This window comes from Calidris pugnax, unplaced genomic scaffold (assembly GCF_001431845.1).
Source record: "Calidris pugnax isolate Ruff unplaced genomic scaffold, ASM143184v1 scaffold14, whole genome shotgun sequence".
In the NCBI taxonomy this organism is placed as follows: Eukaryota; Metazoa; Chordata; class Aves; order Charadriiformes; family Scolopacidae; genus Calidris; species Calidris pugnax.
Window position 1 is genome coordinate 6,899,447 of NW_015090793.1, and position 18,660 is coordinate 6,918,106.

General features: G+C 44.3%; 1 protein-coding gene across 1 annotated transcript in view; it reads right to left on the reverse strand.

Moving 5' to 3' along the window:
- The window catches only part of FGFR3 (fibroblast growth factor receptor 3), a 53,912-nt gene extending 35,602 nt beyond the window's left edge, over positions 1–18,310 (reverse strand). The window contains exons 1-3 of the mRNA XM_014966710.1: positions 18,301–18,310; positions 7,922–7,993; positions 7,730–7,879 (exon numbers count right to left, since the gene is read on the reverse strand). Of these exons, the coding sequence (XP_014822196.1) occupies positions 7,730–7,879; positions 7,922–7,993; positions 18,301–18,310 (232 nt within the window). The remainder of the gene's footprint in view (positions 1–7,729; positions 7,880–7,921; positions 7,994–18,300) is intronic.
- Positions 18,311–18,660: the final 350 nt, after the last annotated feature.

The window sequence follows — 18,660 nt, forward strand, 5'->3', positions numbered from 1 at the left end:
GACTGTGGTACTGATCTTTGTTGACTTTGATGGAAGCTCTTGCTAATTTAATATACTGGAAAACAAACCCCATGCAGCTGCACAATTACACCATACAAAATACACGGTTTTACCCAAGCTGTTTGCCAAATGATCAAGACTTGGATATTTCTGCTTTTATATCATAAATCTACCAAACGGGAACAAGCCTAGACTAAGCATAAGCCAAACTGTACTGTTTAGCCATTTAAAGGGAAATCACTCTTTTTTGAAAACCATAACAAACCTGGGTTAATGACAAAGTGACAAATTCTTTTTATAAAACATAATTAGGAAACGCTGAATTGAAGAGGAAATTCACTTTTGAATCAGAGCAGAACAACTGGGGTCTGAAGCTTCTTCTGTGGAAAGAAGCATCATCTCTTGTTTCTGACAACTTTATTTTGGCATCTCGGCCCTCAGTCTCCCCAGCGGACTCCTGATGCTTGTTAAATGCAAAGTTCAGACTTTATTTCTCCTGATTGGGAGTAATATCTGGAACGATGGAGTGGTGAATTAAAAGGAGAGTGCTACCAACAGTTTTAATCTCACTTCTTTAAACAGTCTTTCAAATTTCAGTTTATATGCTTATGGTTTAAAAAATAAACAGGACCCAAATCAGAGACCTCCACAAAATACTTAAATGTGCACATAAGTGCTTAAGTGCTGTGCCCATCTGCAACCTTGGAGAGCGAAATTTTGCTATTATTATTCCTCATATAGCTTTCAAATACAATATAAATCTGAAAGTGGGGACAATGCCATTTCCATGCTGAGAACAGCTGGAGTTTAGAGCAGGTGACCAGAGCTCACGACTCCCACTGGGTGCTCAGAACCTCTTTCCCACCTTCTAGCCGCAAGTGCGTTGTGTTTCTAACTCTTTCTCAACAAGGACGGTTCCTCCCCCACCAAAACATGAAGGAGACATGAAGTTGCCCTTCCTGAGGCCAGGAATCCAGCCATCAGATTGGCTCGCAGAAGTCTACATCTCCAAAAACATTGCATGAACAAAGTGGCAGGTGTTGCCTGTGCAGCCTGTGCTTGGAAGGATTTCACATAGATGGGCTGAGCCCTTCTGGGGACCTGGGTGAGGGTTTGACCACCTTCTTCATTCTGCATCTCCCATTGCTAAACCATAAGGAAAACAGCAGAGGGGAGCAGGCGCCGAGCTCTCCCAACATGCTTGCTTCCATCTGGACACGCAGCTTTGAGTCAGGCAGTCAAAGAACTTCCCACCACAAAGCAGCACTGCAGGGAGGCAAGTTTTCACATTTACTGGGGCTACGAACACACATCTCCTGGATCTCGGTCCTGGGTCCTAAGAAAACAATCCTCACTGCTGGCAAACAGTTATCCCCACGCATCCTTTAAAACTTTCCTGAAGCGTTTCTAATACAAGTCAGGTTGTAAAGGTTTGCCTGCCGTGCCCTGGCTCTCCCAAAGGAAACTCCCATTTAGGATCTAACTGACATTAACAGCATCTTTTCAAAATCCAGAGCAGACATAGGTATAAATTACTAGGGAGTTAACTCATGTAGGGGTTACAGGAGCCCACTCCACCACTTGCCAGCAGAGCAGGGATTAATGCATCTGCAACTTAAATGGATTCTTGGAGAGAAGGAGGCTATCTAGGTTGTGGGCTCCCAAGACATGACTAAAATTCAACCATTTATTAGTTTAGCCAAAGCAGTAATGAGTTGAGAATCACCCAGAGATGTTTTGGATGGAGATCACCACTTGCATCATCCTCAGTGCTGCTTGTAGCAAACATGCTACAGCGAAAGAGGCAATTTTTAAGCTGTTCAGAGGAGCAAAAAGGCAGCAACTAGCCAGGAAGCACCTTCAACAATGAGGAGCAGCTGGCCCAGCAATGCTAAAATGCTTTTGTATGCATTCACTTATAAGGATAAGATACTTCATCTCCGTAGCTGCTTGGCTCATCCCAGCAATAATTCACTTTCTGTGTGGTTTGCAGCTCCAAGTGCTTAAGTGTGTCAGTATTTCCATCAGATGTCTGCTCCACTTAGACATCAATACTTGTTTCTGGCTGAGCCTGGAAATGTTTTATTTTGTTTTTAACGCAGGCAGCTCTTAAGAACTGCAGAAGGATATGCAGTTTTTTTGTTTTTCAGACACAGAAGGATGAGAAGGTGGAGGGTGGTGGGGTAGTCCTGGGCTGCTTATGGCGCCCCAAGATTTTCAAGCTAACCTAGAACCTGACTGGTGCCTTCCTCAGCATCAGGGACAATTTCCAGGTGCTGTGGCAGAAAGCATGGGGGCTGCTCCTGGGCAGCAAAGGCCCACGGGAGGTTCAGTGGGGTGGGGGGAGCCCAGGGCCCCATGCCATCTTGCAGGGTGCTGGGTCCTGGCTTCAGGACACTCCATCTGGTTATTTCTCTTCACCTGTGTTTTTCCTTCTGGAATAGCTTCCCCATGATTCTGCTTTTCCAAACATCAAAGTGTTTGGGAGCCTCTCGAGGGACTGCTTAGGTGGGTGCACGGCTCCCCCATCCTCCTCCTCCACCTCCAGCGAGCATCCCACAGCCAGGGCATATCACCATACAACCAAAACCCCACCAGGACTCCCACCACAGAGGGCTCGAGGCAAATGACCTAAAGAACCACCAGCAAAATATTCCTCACCCCACCTTGAACTCTGGCAACGCTGAAGAGGCTTTTTGGGATTGTTTCACAGCCCGGTGGTGGAATTGACTAAGCAGTTCATTTCTAAGTGGATCATATTTTCCCCTTTTCAAGCTGGACAAGCTGTATTTGGCATGTTAACAAGCAGAAAGATAGCAGCACTCCACACATTTTTCTCTTCAGGTTAATTCAAAAATTCTTGTTCTATGTACTGTATTGCACCAAATCCACCGTGACAGGATATATTATAGGATCACGGAGCAACAACCATGACGGAGCTTTCCCCTGTTGAGTTTAGTATCCCGTTCCCAGGGGGATGATGGTCACAGCTACCGAGCCGGTGGCTAACTGCTGGAGGGATACGGAAACCTCCAGCATCGCTGGGATGAACAAGGCCATAACAGCAAAGAGCACAGAGGCTATCCTTAGGCTCAGACCAGTGCCGTGTCCTCTACGCCGTGTCCTCCTGAAAGGAGGGTGTAGTGAGGTGGGGGTCTATCTCTTCTCCCAAGTCACAGGTGACAGGACTAGAGGAAACAGCCTCAAGTTGTGCCAGGGGAGGTTCAGCTTGGATATTGGGAAAATTTTTTACACTGAAAGGGTTATCAAGCATTGGAATGGGCTGCCCAGGGAAGTGGTTGCAGCACCATCCCTGGAGGTGTTCTAAAGATGGGTTGACATGGTCCTGGGGGACACGGGTTAGTGACGTGTGGGGTTTTTTTTGTCAGGGTTAGGCTGATGGTTGGACTAGATGATCTTGAAGGTACCTTCCAACCTAGATGATGCTATGATTCTATGCTTAGCTCTTGTTTATTCTAAGTAAGTGTCCCACCTGGTGTTAATAGGAGCCCATAGTATTATTCACCCCCCAACAGTGTTTTTCCCAATACCTGTGTGGCTGCTCATGGGACAGGGCCTCTTCCCCACCTCACCTCGGGACTTCTGCACTGAAAAGAGCAAACCCTGTTGCCCAGAAGGGGAATAAAACACTTTTCTTGCCGAAGGTTGTTCATTTGGGATCTGCCTGAACTTAAAAAGCAGCCAGCAAGGGTGCCAAGTGGTGCCAGTGCCACCTCCCTGCGAGCACCCTGTCATGTGCCTGATCCCTCTGTCCCCCAGGGAGACGGACGTGCCCCAGTGGAACACTGGAAACCATCACACCATCCCCAGGCCATGCACCCGAAAACCACCGAACCAGCCCCGGGCCCTGCACCCAGCAGCAGCCCCCGTGAGAGGTGGGGGTGATAAGATCGTGGGATCGCCCTGTTTCCCCAAGTACCTGCCTTCTCAGGGCAGATAAGATCGAGGGAGCGGCCCCCGCAGCAAAGCGAGCTCACCTAAAGTCACCACATACCCTCACAGCACAGCGGGGAGCTGCTGGCACGTTTTTTTATACACGTATTTTTGGCAGTGCTTTACACAAGGCAAAGCTCCCTCTTCTTTCTGCAGGAGCAACCAGGGTGACAGTGGAGGAGCATCCCTGCCTGGCCATGGCCCTGCTGCCCCAAAGGGCACATCACCAGCCTGTCACAGCAAAATATCAATAGAAGTTTTATATATATAATATTAAACATATTTTTATATCTACATATACCTGTACATACATATATACATACATAATATCCTATATAGCAATTTATTTATACGATATTATATATAAAATAAAAAGTATTATATAAAATATACATCCTTTTTTGCCCCTTAAAGGTCAAGATCCCTCTCAGAGCACACACCCGCCCCAAGAAGAAGGGGCAATCACAGTGGCACAGGGCATTTTGTCAAAGCAACACCATTTCCTGACATAGCGTTCAGCCGGGTCTTGCCCCCTGCTCAATGGGGCTCAAACCTCAGCAAAAATAAAAAAATCTGGTTGCTTCTGTAAAAGCCTAAACCATGATAGAGAAAAGTGCCTTCAGGAAACCACGTCTGAAAAGGGTTTGCCTCCGTCATTTGAAGGTGCCACTGTATCTTTCACCTCTTGCACGTGTTTGCTGGGGGGGGTAATTCTTCTGGAAAAGCTTAAAATAGCTTTCCTAATAATAATGCAAGACTGCAGATCCCCAGTTGAGGTCCTGCTGGCAGCAGAACTAGGGAAATGCCATGGGGCTTGCTGAATGTGAAGTGGATGTTTAGATGTTTTGGCTGAACCAGCAGGTTTACTCAAGTCCTGGCAAAGGCAGAAACTGAGCCAAATCCCCACCAGCACCGAAAGAAACTAGCACATTCTCAGCCCTGCGCTCTCAGATTTGGTTACCCATATATTAACATGTGATTACAGTTTACTTCTGGTTTCCAGTGAACCAGAGGAGCAGAATCAATTTTTAAACCAATGCAAAAACATTTCCATAAGATTGAGGGAAGAGTCTTTGACCTTGTTTGTGTTTCAGATGAGAGATGCAGCTTAGGTTTTAAGACCAAATACCCCATGTTCAGAGCTACTGTTCTATTCAGATTACTAAAAATCACCTTTTTCAGAAGGTGACTAAAAATTTGTAAGCTATTTGTTAATCATTTACTAAAATAGTAATCCTTTTCAGAAGTTGACGATTTTTGGCATCAGCAAGAACTGTTAGATGCTATTCTCAAAGGGGCTTTAATTATGAATGGAAAGGGGCTTAATTTTTTTAGTCACCTGTTTTTTTAGAGCTTACTCTTGGGTATTTTGAAAGCTCTTTTTGCTGGTACCAGCCTGCAGTCCGTGCTCATCCCAGGGGTGCTGCTTGGCCATTAAATCCAAAGGCTGTTCTGTGCGTGAAATGGTTGCAGAAATGGAGCTTCTGCCAACAGGGCTGGAGAGCAGTTTGGGCACGCAGCCGCTATTTGTGATCCTCTTCAAGTGCTCAGGTTTTAAGAGGACAGTATATTTTTTTTGGTAAACTAGAAAAACACCCCAAGCCCATGTCTGTCATGGGAGGCATTTTAAAGAGATCAAACCCTGCTATTAATCAACCTGGTTTTCAATCCTGAAATGCCAGCTCGGGCATCTCCTTGTTCTGCCTTCAGCATCTCACTGTGCACACGGAGAGTTGCTCCAGAAGAGCCAAAACTCACGGCCCCACATAGGAAAATCGTGATATGCTCTTAGAATCTGGAAGCATCTCTCAAAACGGGACTTACATGTATATCAGCTGTTCTGAATATACCTAGTCTAGTTTTGCTCACTTAAGAATACAGATCAGCACAATCCCAATTTATTAGTAGAGAATTAAACTAGTTGAACGCAGAGAAAAACTCCAGCCCCGACCATTAGATATCCATATAAACACCCGATCAGATACCCGATATAATCGCTGGCGTTACCTCTAAGAAGTGGGAACACAAACCACAAATCTCCGATAACAATCTCATCTCCGCAGTGCCACGCTGAGCAATCAATACTAATTATGAAGAAATGTCTGAGCATATGAGAGGCGCCACTATTGCCACATAAAGCAGAGCTTCAAAGTTTAAAACAAGTGCTGCTGACAGCTAAAACGGAGACTCCCACATTACCAGCACTTTGGTGGTAATGACAGTGGGCTAATAGAATCAAAGACTCATAATGCTGTCAGAAAGCAGGTTCAGGTTACTCGCTTGTTCTTAAGCTGTTATTAGCTATTATTAACGAAGAGGAAAAACACAGGGGCTTAAACTTTTTAAAAGCAGAGGATTATCAGCCCTTCCACTATTAAAAACAATTTCTCACTTTACGAACTTTTGGGGCTGGCAGCTGTTTCATTTGAGCGTGTAACCAGCTGCCCCTTTCTGCCTCCCTGCTGCCCCTTGAACTCAAAAGCATTTTAATGTCACTTTAAAAAAAAAAGAGAGTAATGTTTCTAACAACCTGCAGTTCCTTGGATAGTTCCAATAATCGTACCTAGTTAAAGAAAGCCTTTCAAGGGCCAAATACTTCTTTAACCATTTAATTGATATGACCTTGAAGCATTCACAGCAATCTCCAGTAACATTCAATGAAAAGCAGATGTTGGTGACGGCTTGCTGAAACGAGCTTTTATTCTCATGATGGTTTGATTCTCTCACTTACACAAAATCCTATTTCTGGCATGAGAAAGCCCTTTATGGAATGATTTACAATCACAAACATCTCTGTGTTTGGTTTTCAAATGGAGCCCCTTTACTTTTTGAGGGAACTCAACTCTTGGAGGCAAGGACCTACTGTGTGGGGATGCCTGAAAAAGCTCCAACGGTGCAAGAAGGAAGGAAAGTTACCAAAACCTTAGATCCACAAAGGGTTAATTCTTCTGAAAATTCAGGCTTTTAATCTGTGTGATCAGATGGCTTTCTATCTGCTCACAGTGATGAGTATCCATCTACCAAAATGAGCAGCCTGAAATCACGGAGATGATCTTAGAGCTAGCGGTTAGCTATCTGGGAACAACAGATTTTTCTGGCACCCTCTGTTTAGTGATGCAGGCTTGGACAGCTTGTAGTCGTTCTGTCCCACCATCCTAATCATGGAAAATATGGCCAAGCAAACGACAGCATGCGCTTTCCTAACACAGCACTTGTCTGCAATATATGAATCCCAGTAAGGACCTCTGATGAAGCATATATTCAAGATACACACAGTTTACAGATAAACTGCTTCCGAAACAAACTAGTAATTTGTAGTAACTGGAATGGAGGGAAGAGATTTATCAGCTACAACAGTTTAGGAAGCTCCAGCTTTTACATGCAATTTTGCCACTGATTTGTCACATAAAGTGGAAAAAGTCACTTAACCTCCCTGAGCCACAGTTCACTCGCTCACAAAAGACTTCAAAGGCACATGTAGCATTGCATCTATTTGAGTGTTAAGGGGGATTTGGGGTTTAATCTGACTAGCACTGTTTCTAAGTCTCTCTCAGTATTAACATCAAGCTTTAACATTTGGTATGGACACGCAAGCATTCCTCAACTGGTTTGTTTTGTCAGTCTAATCACTGCCAGGAGTTACCAGGGAGGTAGAGACCTACCAAGTACTGATGAAGACCACAAAGCACCAGCTGTGCTGAACATGTAAAGGTGCAAAAATTTAAAATTAAATAATAAAAAAAGCACACTGAGACAGTTCTATTTCTGTACGTACCTGTAACTCTGACTGTAAAGTTTCCCAGGACCTCATTGGAATGCCTTGGCTTGCAACTGTACAGCCCTGAGTCATCATAGGACACATTGATTATCTTCAACAGTTTTTGTCCAATATGAGTTCTGTTGGTAGGTGCAATCCCAATACCATCTTTAAACCAGAAAACAGACACAGAAGAGCCTTGGGTGTTACACGAAAGTTCAATGGTATCTCCACTTCCAAACACCAACTCTTCCAGAAAGGCGGTCTCGCTCTTCAAGTATTCTGCAAAAGGAGAAAGAAATGGAAATGAGTAAATAAGAGCAGGTGTTGGAAAATGAAAGAGCATTTAAAAATGAAATGTATTTGCCCTACTGATGCTTCATGTGCCCAGAGCTCCTCCTTGCCAAACCTTGCCTGCTCCAGGCAGGTAGTAATGCAAACACAGATGTGCACACTACATTCAGGGCTCCGGCTGATCTACAAGGATGCTTTCAACCCTATAGTGACCAGAACACAGCCACCCCATCACATGCATCACAACAAACAGCACAGAGTTCTTTGCAGCATCATTGCAACACCTGACATTGCATGGCAGGGTGATCTGGCAGAAACAAGCATGTGTACTCTTCCTAAGTTCACGGTTCAGTCTCTGGATCTCAATGTCTTTATTCCTGACAGTCCACAACCCCTGCAAGACCCAGCAAGGAGGGGGATACAAGGAGCAGAAACGGGAATAAACTCAATTTCTCAAGTGACTGTGGATGGTTCAAAGGCAGCCTCCGTGGGCTGAAGAAAACAAGGGAGAAGGGACAGGCTGGAATAGCTAAAATAAATGAACCCATCACTAGGTTGCTGGAGTAACTCTGTGCAACAAAGTGCAGAACCAAAGACGGAGCATGAAAGCCGAAAAACCTATTTCTTCAGTCTATCCACCAGCTGTGGCGGTATGTTCCACAAGTGATGACAGTGAACCCTGCCATGGGCTGGAGAATTTTGTTTTGCTGTAGGATAAGGACACAAGGAAACATTCAAGCTCTTAAGTCTCCCCGTGGAGAAATATGGGGCACATTGAAAGTGTGGTTCTTGCATCTGACGGTCCTCATTTTAGTGACATAAACTCATGCCTAACATTTAATGGTTTATTCCTCCTCTATACCAGTTAAATGAAGAAAAAATTAGTCCTCTACCGCTGCCCTCAACCCATCTAGATCAACAGTGAGAGTGCCATTCTTCCCACCTTGTCTACGCTAACCTACATTTTCACTTGGCATTGCCTTATCTCTATCTTCTGGCTTACACCTGCACTGAGACTGTACGCTCCACCGGGCACAAGAGCCTTCTTGGTTTTGTACAGTATGTATCGCGCGGGATCCTATTCCACAGTGAAGACACTTTGGTGCTATGATTATATAATTAACAAGTAGAAAGTAATTCAAAACAGATTGGTCTGAACTTAATCCCATGATCCAAACCCAGATCATCTTGAGTTGATCCCCAACAGTAATCAGATATGGATAGAGATCCTAATTAAGCATATTCATAGATTACAATTTGACTATAAAATTGATGCAATTACAGCAGCTCTGAATACCTGAGGATGTGGCATTGGCTTCAAGCTGCTCTTTTGGCATTAATTTGGAGCAGGTTATAAGAGAAAAATGTATTGCTTTTCTCATCACACAAGTTCTTATTCTTCTGGAAATTTAAAAATATAAAAATGTTTCAGTCAATAGCCCTGTAGTGTAAAAATGAAGAAACCTGGGGACCTGAAAATGTGGTATTTCATGGGAGGTATCGTCTCACAGGAGGCAAAGCCCACACTCATTGGGGTTACAAAGAACCTTCCCTGTGATACCCTGGCAGCAATTCCAACTCAAATATTTTAGGTTTTGGCCAGAATTTTGTGGTATTCATCTAGTCAAAGGTTTAAGGTCGTGGGTTTTTTTCCTTTTAATGAAAAGGTTTTCCCTGAAAGCATATACTTTTAGTAAAAAGAGTAAGAGAAAAGAGAGCTTCAGCATCTTCTTCCTATTAGACCAGCACCTGTTGTGACATTGAGTGTTTGCCCATGGTCTCTTCCCAACTGGGATACTTTCTTGGAGAAATCACAGCTGAGAAGTATTCTGAATTAAGTGTCATAACTCTGATTTCAGTCTTTATATTCCTTCTTCTAGACTGTAAGGAATTTTTAAATGGTACCAACTTCGGTTCCCAATTAAAAAGCCCTGTATACAGGGAGGACTGTGGTACTGATCTTTGTTGACTTTGATGGAAGCTCTTGCTAATTTAATATACTGGAAAACAAACCCCATGCAGCTGCACAATTACACCATACAAAATACACGGTTTTACCCAAGCTGTTTGCCAAATGATCAAGACTTGGATATTTCTGCTTTTATATCATAAATCTACCAAACGGGAACAAGCCTAGACTAAGCATAAGCCAAACTGTACTGTTTAGCCATTTAAAGGGAAATCACTCTTTTTTGAAAACCATAACAAACCTGGGTTAATGACAAAGTGACAAATTCTTTTTATAAAACATAATTAGGAAACGCTGAATTGAAGAGGAAATTCACTTTTGAATCAGAGCAGAACAACTGGGGTCTGAAGCTTCTTCTGTGGAAAGAAGCATCATCTCTTGTTTCTGACAACTTTATTTTGGCATCTCGGCCCTCAGTCTCCCCAGCGGACTCCTGATGCTTGTTAAATGCAAAGTTCAGACTTTATTTCTCCTGATTGGGAGTAATATCTGGAACGATGGAGTGGTGAATTAAAAGGAGAGTGCTACCAACAGTTTTAATCTCACTTCTTTAAACAGTCTTTCAAATTTCAGTTTATATGCTTATGGTTTAAAAAATAAACAGGACCCAAATCAGAGACCTCCACAAAATACTTAAATGTGCACATAAGTGCTTAAGTGCTGTGCCCATCTGCAACCTTGGAGAGCGAAATTTTGCTATTATTATTCCTCATATAGCTTTCAAATACAATATAAATCTGAAAGTGGGGACAATGCCATTTCCATGCTGAGAACAGCTGGAGTTTAGAGCAGGTGACCAGAGCTCACGACTCCCACTGGGTGCTCAGAACCTCTTTCCCACCTTCTAGCCGCAAGTGCGTTGTGTTTCTAACTCTTTCTCAACAAGGACGGTTCCTCCCCCACCAAAACATGAAGGAGACATGAAGTTGCCCTTCCTGAGGCCAGGAATCCAGCCATCAGATTGGCTCGCAGAAGTCTACATCTCCAAAAACATTGCATGAACAAAGTGGCAGGTGTTGCCTGTGCAGCCTGTGCTTGGAAGGATTTCACATAGATGGGCTGAGCCCTTCTGGGGACCTGGGTGAGGGTTTGACCACCTTCTTCATTCTGCATCTCCCATTGCTAAACCATAAGGAAAACAGCAGAGGGGAGCAGGCGCCGAGCTCTCCCAACATGCTTGCTTCCATCTGGACACGCAGCTTTGAGTCAGGCAGTCAAAGAACTTCCCACCACAAAGCAGCACTGCAGGGAGGCAAGTTTTCACATTTACTGGGGCTACGAACACACATCTCCTGGATCTCGGTCCTGGGTCCTAAGAAAACAATCCTCACTGCTGGCAAACAGTTATCCCCACGCATCCTTTAAAACTTTCCTGAAGCGTTTCTAATACAAGTCAGGTTGTAAAGGTTTGCCTGCCGTGCCCTGGCTCTCCCAAAGGAAACTCCCATTTAGGATCTAACTGACATTAACAGCATCTTTTCAAAATCCAGAGCAGACATAGGTATAAATTACTAGGGAGTTAACTCATGTAGGGGTTACAGGAGCCCACTCCACCACTTGCCAGCAGAGCAGGGATTAATGCATCTGCAACTTAAATGGATTCTTGGAGAGAAGGAGGCTATCTAGGTTGTGGGCTCCCAAGACATGACTAAAATTCAACCATTTATTAGTTTAGCCAAAGCAGTAATGAGTTGAGAATCACCCAGAGATGTTTTGGATGGAGATCACCACTTGCATCATCCTCAGTGCTGCTTGTAGCAAACATGCTACAGCGAAAGAGGCAATTTTTAAGCTGTTCAGAGGAGCAAAAAGGCAGCAACTAGCCAGGAAGCACCTTCAACAATGAGGAGCAGCTGGCCCAGCAATGCTAAAATGCTTTTGTATGCATTCACTTATAAGGATAAGATACTTCATCTCCGTAGCTGCTTGGCTCATCCCAGCAATAATTCACTTTCTGTGTGGTTTGCAGCTCCAAGTGCTTAAGTGTGTCAGTATTTCCATCAGATGTCTGCTCCACTTAGACATCAATACTTGTTTCTGGCTGAGCCTGGAAATGTTTTATTTTGTTTTTAACGCAGGCAGCTCTTAAGAACTGCAGAAGGATATGCAGTTTTTTTGTTTTTCAGACACAGAAGGATGAGAAGGTGGAGGGTGGTGGGGTAGTCCTGGGCTGCTTATGGCGCCCCAAGATTTTCAAGCTAACCTAGAACCTGACTGGTGCCTTCCTCAGCATCAGGGACAATTTCCAGGTGCTGTGGCAGAAAGCATGGGGGCTGCTCCTGGGCAGCAAAGGCCCACGGGAGGTTCAGTGGGGTGGGGGGAGCCCAGGGCCCCATGCCATCTTGCAGGGTGCTGGGTCCTGGCTTCAGGACACTCCATCTGGTTATTTCTCTTCACCTGTGTTTTTCCTTCTGGAATAGCTTCCCCATGATTCTGCTTTTCCAAACATCAAAGTGTTTGGGAGCCTCTCGAGGGACTGCTTAGGTGGGTGCACGGCTCCCCCATCCTCCTCCTCCACCTCCAGCGAGCATCCCACAGCCAGGGCATATCACCATACAACCAAAACCCCACCAGGACTCCCACCACAGAGGGCTCGAGGCAAATGACCTAAAGAACCACCAGCAAAATATTCCTCACCCCACCTTGAACTCTGGCAACGCTGAAGAGGCTTTTTGGGATTGTTTCACAGCCCGGTGGTGGAATTGACTAAGCAGTTCATTTCTAAGTGGATCATATTTTCCCCTTTTCAAGCTGGACAAGCTGTATTTGGCATGTTAACAAGCAGAAAGATAGCAGCACTCCACACATTTTTCTCTTCAGGTTAATTCAAAAATTCTTGTTCTATGTACTGTATTGCACCAAATCCACCGTGACAGGATATATTATAGGATCACGGAGCAACAACCATGACGGAGCTTTCCCCTGTTGAGTTTAGTATCCCGTTCCCAGGGGGATGATGGTCACAGCTACCGAGCCGGTGGCTAACTGCTGGAGGGATACGGAAACCTCCAGCATCGCTGGGATGAACAAGGCCATAACAGCAAAGAGCACAGAGGCTATCCTTAGGCTCAGACCAGTGCCGTGTCCTCTACGCCGTGTCCTCCTGAAAGGAGGGGGTAGTGAGGTGGGGGCCTATCTCTTCTCCCAAGTCACAGGGGACAGGACTAGAGGAAACAGCCTCAAGTTGTGCCAGGGGAGGTTCACCTTGGACATTGGGAAAATTTTCTACACTGAAAGGGTTATCAAGCATTGGAATGGGCTGCCCAGGGAAGTGGTTGCAGCACCATCCCTGGAGGTGTTCTAAAGATGGGTTGACATGGTCCTGGGGGACACGGGTTAGTGACGTGTGGGGTTTTTTTTGTCAGGGTTAGGCTGATGGTTGGACTAGATGATCTTGAAGGTACCTTCCAACCTAGATGATGCTATGATTCTATGCTTAGCTCTTGTTTATTCTAAGTAAGTGTCCCACCTGGTGTTAATAGGAGCCCATAGTATTATTCACCCCCCAACAGTGTTTTTCCCAATACCTGTGTGGCTGCTCATGGGACAGGGCCTCTTCCCCACCTCACCTCGGGACTTCTGCACTGAAAAGAGCAAACCCTGTTGCCCAGAAGGGGAATAAAACACTTTTCTTGCCGAAGGTTGTTCATTTGGGATCTGCCTGAACTTAAAAAGCAGCCAGCAAGGGTGCCAAGTGGTGCCAGTGCCACCTCCCTGCGAGCACCCTGTCATGTGCCTGATCCCTCTGTCCCCCAGGGAGACGGACGTGCCCCAGTGGAACACTGGAAACCATCACACCATCCCCAGGCCATGCACCCGAAAACCACCGAACCAGCCCCGGGCCCTGCACCCAGCAGCAGCCCCCGTGAGAGGTGGGGGTGATAAGATCGTGGGATCGCCCTGTTTCCCCAAGTACCTGCCTTCTCAGGGCAGATAAGATCGAGGGAGCGGCCCCCGCAGCAAAGCGAGCTCACCTAAAGTCACCACATACCCTCACAGCACAGCGGGGAGCTGCTGGCACGTTTTTTTATACACGTATTTTTGGCAGTGCTTTACACAAGGCAAAGCTCCCTCTTCTTTCTGCAGGAGCAACCAGGGTGACAGTGGAGGAGCATCCCTGCCTGGCCATGGCCCTGCTGCCCCAAAGGGCACATCACCAGCCTGTCACAGCAAAATATCAATAGAAGTTTTATATATATAATATTAAACATATTTTTATATCTACATATACCTGTACATACATATATACATACATAATATCCTATATAGCAATTTATTTATACGATATTATATATAAAATAAAAAGTATTATATAAAATATACATCCTTTTTTGCCCCTTAAAGGTCAAGATCCCTCTCAGAGCACACACCCGCCCCAAGAAGAAGGGGCAATCACAGTGGCACAGGGCATTTTGTCAAAGCAACACCATTTCCTGACATAGCGTTCAGCCGGGTCTTGCCCCCTGCTCAATGGGGCTCAAACCTCAGCAAAAATAAAAAAATCTGGTTGCTTCTGTAAAAGCCTAAACCATGATAGAGAAAAGTGCCTTCAGGAAACCACGTCTGAAAAGGGTTTGCCTCCGTCATTTGAAGGTGCCACTGTATCTTTCACCTCTTGCACGTGTTTGCTGGGGGGGGTAATTCTTCTGGAAAAGCTTAAAATAGCTTTCCTAATAATAATGCAAGGTAAACTGTTTATATTGTATTACCACTGCAGTGGCCTCTGTTTATATTGTTTATATTGTATTACCACTGCAGTGGCCTGTGCAATTGTTGCCAGACAAGGTTTCTTCCACAGATGTTGACAAGTGTGCTGCACTGTACTACCACCCATGATAAAACTTCCCCGTGGGGTTTTTTTAGATCTGTGCTGGGAGGAAAGCAAACTTTTTTCTTCCTAGAGAATTAGCAGAATGATAACCAGGTTAGTTCTGTCATATGCAGCTTTCTTCATAAACAAGAGATTACGGAAAGAAAAAAAAAAAAATCTCTAGTGTTTAGCTTGGCTGTCCCCGACAGAGACTTTGGAAGAGCTTCTCAAATGGAAAAGCAGATGTTGCAAATCTGCCTTATCTACGGAGCAACTGTTGACTCTGTTGTGCAAATCCTAATTTACATCTGCATGAAAGGTTTCAGAGATTAAATGGCATTCAAGGAGGAATATTAGCTTTTCTCCCTCCCTCCAGCCCTCCTTTGAATGGATTTACTACTGGCAATTAGCTTTCTGTTCCACCGGCCAAGTAGAAAACAGGATTCATCAGGACTCTACAGTATCCTCCTTTTAATGGACTGTTTTCTCAAATCACCCAATTCAGATGCTGAGAGTTAGAAGAAGAAATAAATCGTCACAAAGCTAAAATAGTTACAAAAACACTTTGGCCAGGAGGATTTCCCTGTGGCACTTGGAAAGCCCTGAGGAGGAAAAAAACCCCAGAGAACAAATCAAAGGGGTCTCCTGGCTACACCTAACAAGAATGGGAATGCAAAACCCAAGAGACACAAAGCTTCTGTTGCTGCTGAGAGTGTAGAGCCTGTCCCAAAGACAGCCTTCAGCTGGGGCTTTGCTAGCTTAAAGGAACAGGCAGTGACAGGGTTTTCCTCAAAATCTGGCCAGATTGTGCAATCAAACACTTTTCTTGGTTCCCCCCTGAAAACATCAAAGACCAAAGCAACCACCACCTGTATCTATTGATCTCATAGTTCTGCAATCTTTTTTTGTTTTTGTTTTTTAACAGAAGTAAAAGAACTGATATAAAATATTCTTCACTTCATCATCAATGGACAGACAGATCCCACCACAAAACAGCTAATGTTTTTACATTGCTGCTTCTCACACCTGAGGAAGTCCAAAAAACCCTTATCATTGCAGCAAGCAAGCAGGCCACCACAACCCCTTTCCAAAGCCAGTGGAGGCAGCTATGGAAACTGAGGCTTCCCAGCATCCCAACACACTGAGCAAAGCTTGACTGAGTCCTGCCAAAGCATGGAGGCCCTGAGCAAACCCATGTTCTTTAGCATCAGTGCGCTATACCATCCCTCCTGCTTTGCTGGACCAGGCAAAGTCTCTTTGCTGGGACTTTGTAGGCGACACACACCAAGTAATTACCAAAGTTTGCAATAAGAACTGCAGACTACACAAACAAGTGCTTTACAAAGCACAACGGAATGAGGGAAACACAATCTTTGGAAATATTTTTAAACTGTCTTATTAAGCCCTTAAAAGAATAAGCGTACATTGCTGAACAATTCTTTTGAGTTATTTTTTCTGGGTTCCTCCTCTATGCCCTCATTTCCTACCTAATTTCCTTCAAAGATTCATTACTTTTGGAGTTCTTGACCTTCAGGTTGGGTTTTCAGATAATTAGTGAATTCCAGCAAAACTTTCACCACCTCTGAACTGCTCTTGTGGATGAATTTTTTAAACAATACATAAGTTCACCAGGCCTAAAAGTGTCAAGGTTTACCTCGGAGGAGCTTTTGAGAGATGCAAAGACTTACGGTCCCCTTAGAATTCCCAGGCAGGTCTGGCCCTGGCAGTTACTTGTGATGCTTTTCTGGTACTTGCGATGCTTTTCTGAAGTGGGCTTTGAGATCACATGGCATCAGAAAAAAATTGCCATAAAGCCCCAACCTTTCCCCTTCGGTTCACAGCTATGCAGCTCCCAAATCCCAGCTCCTCTGCATTTCCCTCGCACTTTTAATGTGCGCTCCTCTAATCTTCATTTAATGCAGGCAGCTGGCTGCAAATACCCCTGAACAATGACTTTAATCCTAAATATCCTGAAGCCCCCCGCTTCCTCCCAGCACCAAAACTGAAGGAAAAAAAAAAAAAAAAAGAACAGCCTCATGACAGCAAGATGGAGAAATCCAAGCTATCCACTGGGCCAAAGGAGCAGAAAGACACAATGAGCTAAATTTTGCCTGGTTTGCTAATTAAAAACGGAAGCTACCCCACTCCGGAGCCAAGGCGGGGAGGTGGGGGGAGTTTTCGTGCTATTCAAAAAATCGGCTTCCAACTGGGGCCATATTCACTCCACATTAATTGTCATTCCAACTACGAGTGTCCTAGTTTCAAAATGAAAACTACTCTCCAGTGTAGCTAGTGAAAACTAACACCAGTTTCGAGGCATTAAACAAAATTTATTGATTGCATTTTCCCACCCACTAAAACTTTAATAAGCATTAAACCTCAAACTCCTGGCCCCGTTTCCTCCCTCTACCCTCTCTCTCCATAAAAAGGGTCAGGCTCCTCTATATGGAGATTAGGACTTAATGTTTGGTATTTGTTTATGAGCCTATCAATTGCCTCTATTTCAGGGGGGGAAAAAAGCACATCTAAAAAAAAATAAAAAAACCTCTTGTACACGGATTAAGAGAGGGCAAAGGTTTAGGGTAGTTTGGGTGGGTTTTTTTTCCAGCTGATTGTGGGTTTTAGATATATGATGGATCATGTTCACGTGAATGAAAATAAGTAAATATTCCCCTTTTTACATGTTTCCCTTGAGTTACATAAAATGGTGTTTTTCAAAGATCCCTATTTCTCTGTAATAAGACGCAGGACTTCAAGTCTTCTCTACTAGCTGTTTTCAGCTGTGTGAAAGGAAAAAAAAAATAATTTGGGGGCCACTCTGTCTGCACACTTAGTAAAGAAAACAAAGACCAAACATTTGAAATGCAAAGGTCGGTGATTAAGCCCAGAAATCCATATCTAGGCATCAAAATGAATAGCCAGATTTTAAGAGTGCTTAAACGATTTAAATGCAGAGCCTGACCTGGCTCAGCATCTTTCAAAACCAAGCCTGTTATTTCAGTGCCTCAAGCGAGATTTAGGTGCCAGGTACCCAAGTTGGAGAAGTTTAACAGTAATCTCCTTTCAGGAAGCCTGATCCACTTTAATCTGGAGTCGCGAATGACAAACGAAGGTTTTGTTATTTAGAAAGCACATCTAACTAAAGCTGCAACACTCTGTCCTTCTGCTAAACTCAACTCTTATCCGTCAGCGTTATTAGAAAGAGTTGGGAGAGATGGCAAAAGAAAAGTAGAAGTCAAAAATTCTTGTATTTCTCCTCTTTAAAGAAGGCTGCTAAAGGGATTAGACAGCTTTGAGTTCACTGCTCTGTTAAATCAACCTTACAATATTTTTTCAGCTTGTTTGACTCACTGTTTCTGTATACATTTGTGTTTTCACCTTTCTGCATTCAAATCCCACGCTTAGCGTTTGTTCTGTGCTTCTCACAGGAAACTTGGTCAGTTCTTTATTTGTATTAAGTCTATGGAGTTATAGAAAACAGACTTGGAAAACAAACCCTAAATTAGCAGGACTTACCGGCTTCCATGCATACGCGCACACACATAGGGCATCACATACCATCCAACCCAAACGCAGCAGTTTATCATTTCCAGCAGCAACAGCAGGGCATCAGGTTCACCAGAACGGACCTTTTAATGGTCTCCTGCAACCGTATCTATTACAGAGGATTTTGGACTGCACGTAATAAATTAAGAGAGAGTTCAAGGAAGTCATGCGTGTCTCAGTTCCCACTCCCTTCAAGCAGTTTTAATGTCCCCAAATAACCATCTTCTACAAACCGTACTACGTTAGGCTCCAATAATGCCAGATGCAGGTTAGACACCTCTATACACTTCTATTTTAACGCTGCCATAAGGCAGACCTTTTGCAGAGGGT